This window comes from Diplotaxodon limnothrissa, linkage group LG1 (assembly GCF_057381915.1).
Source record: "Diplotaxodon limnothrissa isolate DT_005_m linkage group LG1, D_limnothrissa_male_GT1.1, whole genome shotgun sequence".
NCBI classification, from domain to species: Eukaryota; Metazoa; Chordata; class Actinopteri; order Cichliformes; family Cichlidae; genus Diplotaxodon; species Diplotaxodon limnothrissa.
In genome coordinates, this window is record NC_140596.1 from 5,611,238 (window position 1) to 5,617,237 (window position 6,000).

At 38.9% G+C, this 6,000-nt stretch overlaps 1 protein-coding gene across 1 annotated transcript in view; it reads left to right on the plus strand.

Annotated features, from left to right (window-relative positions):
• Positions 1-944, plus strand: part of cdh8 (cadherin 8) — a 95,006-nt gene extending 94,062 nt beyond the window's left edge. Inside the window, exons 10-11 of the mRNA XM_085351688.1 lie at positions 17-268; positions 451-944. Coding sequence (XP_085207814.1) covers positions 17-268; positions 451-944 — 746 coding nt within the window. The remainder of the gene's footprint in view (positions 1-16; positions 269-450) is intronic.
• The last annotated feature ends 5,056 nt before the right edge of the window (positions 945-6,000 follow it).

Sequence of the window (6,000 nt, forward strand, 5' to 3'; positions counted from 1 at the left end):
TACATCTCTCTGACAGACAATTCAATCAGTGTCCTAGCCAAGCATGATACCTTCCGACGACAGAAACAGGAGATGTACTTCCTGCCAATCATTGTGACGGACAATGGGAATCCGCCGATGAGCAGCACCAACACCTTGACGATCAGAGTCTGTGGGTGCAGTAAGGATGGCATTGTCCAGTCTTGCAACGTGGAGGCGTATGTCTTACCCATTGGACTTAGTATGGGGGCTTTAATTGCCATCCTTGCCTGCATTATACTACTGCTAGGTGAGGTATCCGTTCTGTTGTGCATCATTCCATTGAAGTGGTTTTAATGGATGTTGTAGACATCATAGATTTTTTTCCTCCATAAAAGATGTACTTGTACTAACACAAAAATCCACTTGACCAATCCTAACCTAGTTTCCCGTGTATTTTTCTACCTATTTTTCAATCTTTCTTTCTGACAGTAATAGTAGTACTATTCGTGACCTTGAGGAGACACAAGAATGAGCCTCTGATTATCAAGGATGACGAAGATGTGAGGGAGAATATTATCCGTTATGATGATGAAGGAGGAGGTGAGGAGGACACCGAAGCATTTGACATTGCCACGCTGCAGAACCCGGATGGCATCAATGGGTACCTGCCACGCAAGGATATCAAGCCTGACCTGCAGTTTATGCCACGGGCAGGTCAACATTCGGGTCCAAATGGTGTGGATGTAGATGAATTCATCAACGTACGGCTCCACGAGGCAGACAATGATCCAACAGCACCACCTTACGACTCCATCCAGATCTATGGATACGAGGGCCGGGGATCCATTGCTGGCTCCCTCAGCTCACTGGAGACAGCGTCATCAGACTCTGACCAGAACTATGACTATCTCAGAGAATGGGGTCCACGCTTCAGAAGACTTGGGGAGCTCTACTCTGTGGGTGAGAGTGACCGTGAGACCTGACCTTTGATTTCTTAAAAACAAACAAACAAAAAAAAAGACTTAAGATTTTTTTTTCTGTCCACATACTTGTGTATTGAACGCTAGGGGGTTTGTTGGCTTTTAGAAACTGGTGTTTAAAAAGAAAAAAAAAACAGTTAATAACAAGGGAGGCCACCTTTTTGTAATCTTTTTAGAGTGAGGTATAGCAGTTGTCATCTACTATGTCAAGCGCATTATAATTGTTCAGCCAAACAATGTCTTTATTAGGAGATCTATGATTCTTGTGGAGTGTAACTTAGATTCCGTTGTGGAGTGTCTAGCAGTATTTTGGGTGTTAGTCATTTACTGTGACTACCAGTAGCAGAAAAACCCTGGCATTGCTGGTAGTTGCTCAGTGAACAGATATTTGTGGGTTCTCTGAAGCTTGAGCGGACACCATGCTCGATGCTCCATGGACAACAAGCTGGACTACAGAAGGTGGAGAGGGTTTCCTGTCTCCCTAAGCCACGCAGCTGATGGTGATTGCAAGGAACAAGACAATGACAAAGCAATATATGGTCTTCATTACAATGATGAATGTATGTATGATTTGAAAAAAAGCAAAAAGACAAACCAGTATTGGCTTTAAGGTGAATTTGTTATCATTTGATATGTTCTCTGGTGGCCACATTTATAAACTATCTAAAGCCCAGAAAGGCTTGCTTTATACAACTCTTTGTATTTACATGCTACAGGTGTGGGTTGCAAGCGTTACTAGCCTATAAAAGACTGAAGTGAAGACAAAAAAGAGAAATGTAGAAACTCTGAGGCCTTCTTTTTACAGAAGCAACATTAAATACAATTGTAATCTACTGTTTTTGACAAGAGATGTGTTGATTCTTCATTATTGTTCTGAGTTTTTGTATATCTGCTCCTAAGTCTTTTTTTTCTGTGCTGACTATTTGAAGTGAGTGTGTTCAGATTATTTCACATTCAACAGTTTTTTTCTAACCACTCAAACACTATTTCATAACAGCCAAACCATATCATAAACCTATTGCAGTTGATGATGTAGATTAGATTTAAGCAGGCAAACAAGACCTCTAGGTTACTGTAGCAATGCAGATGAATTCATTAATTGGGACTTCAGAAATGGGATCTTTCTGACACATGCTAATTCTGTGTAAAATATATTTCGTAATATATTCCGAGGTGCAGCGTCTGAGCACAATAGTCCAATTGAGAACTAAGTGACTCTTTTTAAACATCAAATCTCATTTAGGAAACACAGATTGTGTTAGCCCAAGAAAAATGAATTTGCGGATCAGGACCATGTGCATATTGTGCTTACACTGTATGATATCAATAAAAAGACTTGTACTGTACATAGAGTTACTGCTAACGTCATTAGCTTTCAATGAGGTGGTAGGTTTTGTCTCTGCACGTTAGCTCTTGCACATTATGAGAATTTCAATGGCACTACAGCTGCGTGCATACTCAGTTTGTACTGATACAGTATTATGGCAGTTCTCGGTAGACTAAACAATATATATGGAATAGTCCTACATGCAGATCATATTTTCTACTGTGCTTTAATGCTTATAAATGTGTATGTTCAATTATTTACTCCCTGTACTGTAATCTAAGATACCCTGTATTGTTTCCTACTTTGTGAAATATATTTTTATAAATATTGCCGAATGAGTGTGCTTTTCTTATACAGGCTAGAGGTCAACACTACAAAACGTTGAAGACAGTGCTACACAGCAAAATCTCCAGTGTTAAATTAACACTAGAGAGTGTCTACATGGGTCCACACCTCTGAGTGTTAAATACAATACTGTTGAGTGTTAAATTAACACTTTTGACAGTGTTATATGTTTAAAAGTAACCTGGTCAGTTTTGAAGATTAACAATGGCTAACACTGAGCAGTGCTGATTTTCTAACACTGGAATATTTCTAACATTTTGAGTTATTTTCCAGTGTTAGAAAATCAGCACTGCTCAGTGTTAGCCATTGTTAATCTTCAAAACTGACCAGGTTACTTTTAAACATATAACACTGTCAAAAGTGTTAATTTAACACTCAACAGTATTGTATTTAACACTCAGAGGTGTGGACCCATGTAGACACTCTCTAGTGTTAATTTAACACTGGAGATTTTGCTGTGTATGAAGATAATTTTCAGGTCAGCTCAGTGACACAAAGCACAGAGTCATCCTTGGGCAAATATTTGAAAAAGTAACCCTGATGACATCATGCCAGTTACTTCAAGGTCATCCTTGCCTGGAGACTACAAATAGTATAGCAGAAAGCACGTTTTACAGACATAACAAAACAGGACCACGGCCATCAAATACTGATATTCTCTTTGGTGTCACAGGCATTGCTACGTTAGACACAAGTTGTACACTACTGATGGACTGCCCCACCACTGGACTTTGAGAGCTAATTTGCCATTTTTAAAGAACAAGAACGCGTACATTTGATTGCGATATTGTAGAACAGAGAGAAAGCTGGGGAGACAAAGTGAGGGAATGACATGCAGCAAATGGCCTGGGGGTGACTGAAACCCAGGCAGCTACAGCAACAACTAGGCAGCTCTGTCAGGTATGCTACAGGGGTAGCCCCACCACCTATGGTTTTCAATGGGACTCCTTCACGAACCTCTATATGTGATAAATTGGGAGTGAGAGACCAATCTGTAAGATACAAGCAGCTTTGACAAAATGTCAGTAAGACATCTGAGAACGGGCCAACTTGGCTGACTACTGAAATATTAGGATACCACTGTTGTTTAAGCTATGTTCATTACCTTGTGCCTGCAAGTTCCTAAACTCCCTGAAAGTAAGATTCAAGTATATAAATTAGTTGAAGAAGACCTATTTAAAAAAGCAAAATCATTTACATTTTTACACAAAAGTGCACTCAGATTTAAAGGAAATACACCAGAAGGGATACTGCAAGACATCAGCACAAAATAGCTCCTGCAATGTTTTGGATGTTCAAGAAACAGACAAATACAAAACAACAGAATCTAAGATCAGCAGACACAAGTGGACCCATTCTCCAAACACCGGGATGGCTGTGCTGGTTCTCTAAAAATGCTTCTGGCAAGATTGTGCATCATCAGACAGCATGATAAAGACAGAAGCTGCCCTGTAGCATTATATTTCCCACACCGTTCTTCACTTAGTCACCTAGCATACTTTGGCCCTGCGCTGCTTGAATGCTATAAAAGTCAGTTTTGCTGTGTTGTTGATGTTGCTTTGGAAAGCAAAAATGGACTTCTAACCCACTTGAATTAGTATTCTGTTAAAACAGCCTTAGACTAAACCTGCATCCTAAAAGCAGCATCAAGATAGGGAAATACATCAATAGAGAAAAACAATGTCAGTGCTTATCATTTTCCCCTTTCCCAGTTTACTTTCCTTGAAAACAGCTGTCATGTTGAAGTTGCCACTTACTTGAAGAAATTGTGCCGTCTTAAGAATTTTGTTTATCATTTTGACATTATGAAGATGGAATAGTTCTAGTTTTGCGAGAATGTAGCCAACAGTGCAGCAGGACTGAACTTTGTACTGCTTTGTCATGCAGATTGGAATACAGCAGTCATTTATGGTTGCAGAGTCAGTGAGGGAAAGAAGGATAGAATCAAGAAGCATTACACATGCTGTGTGCATTTTTACACATTTGTCAATATCTAAAACATTTTGTTAGTCTTAACATTTAAACTGTGCCATATCAAGATACCGTTGTGTATTAAACCTGATTTATTACTCCTCTCAGATATAAACCAGAGAGATTCTATTGTGTTACAGTAAAGCTCATCTGACCATGCTATTTATTTATTTATTTATGTTTTTGGAGTAAGATCTCCTGTTTCCTGGCCTTTATAGCGTTATTTCTTAACGATATTTCCTTTTCTTGATGTCTTCTTTCTGTTAATCTTGTTGGAAGATTGGAATTTTTACGGGTTTATCTGATATCAAGGTTTCTCATAAATACAAAAAATCTTTGATAGTATCAAATACAGACACTGCCTCACTGAACTGAAAGACAAAAAAATCATGCTAATCTGCTTGCACAAATGCCTACAGCATTTAAAGAGTGCACATGCACAGCTAATACTGCTGCAATGAAAACAATACAAATACTAGCTATAGTGATTAGTTACATTTAAATTAAAAACCAAAAAAAAAATCTGATTCTACACACTATTATTCACCATTTAGTTTTCCAAACTTGCCAGAGTGGTCTTAGTTTTTCAGATGCTATTGGCCTCTGGGTTTGGATATAATGTTAAGCCTGAAGGCTGCTATCTTTATGCACCTGAACCATTAGTCAAAATCAGCCATGGAACACATTTTAGCAACCGATATCTTCAGCTAAATGATAGCACAAATTGTTTTTTGGAATGTGCGACCCCGGCAGGTCAGCAAACTCATTAGTAGTCAATCTTCATGCTCCCCCACTGCTGTGTATGGCTGCAGGTTTGACAGAAGTTGCCTAACTAAAGAGTAAATCAAATTACCTTCTCACTTTTGTCACGTAATGGAAGTGTCCCTCGGGTGACAACTTTGCGCTCGTTGTTCCCTGCTGATATGTGCCAGATTTTATATGGCAGCCCTGTGGCTCCAACTCGTGTGGTGTAGAAACTGTAATTACTGTTGCCTGGCAGAGATGCCCCCAATTATAAACAAACTTTGGTGCATACAAATTAAGAAAGCTGCTTTCTATTCTGGCTTTGAGCTACAGATATCACATTTTTTTCTTCTTGTGTTTTTTTTTGTTTGTTTTTTTTTGTGTGTGTGTTTAGTTTTTTGTGTTTGTTTTTTTTATTTATTTATTTCATATTCACCTTGGCTTTATTAATATTTACTGGTAGTGTTGGGACGGGTGAGGACCACTGATGGGGGATTAGGGAAAATTGGAGGTGGTTTCCACTGATCTAATTTTAAAAGTGTCAGAGAATAGAGGAATTAGAAGTACGGTAGCCAAATGATTGCCAGCAGTCTGAATGGGAGGAATTCCTTCAGTGAGCTGAAGTCTTGAGTTAGGAATCATCTTGCTAATGCAAGATCATGTCTAACACTA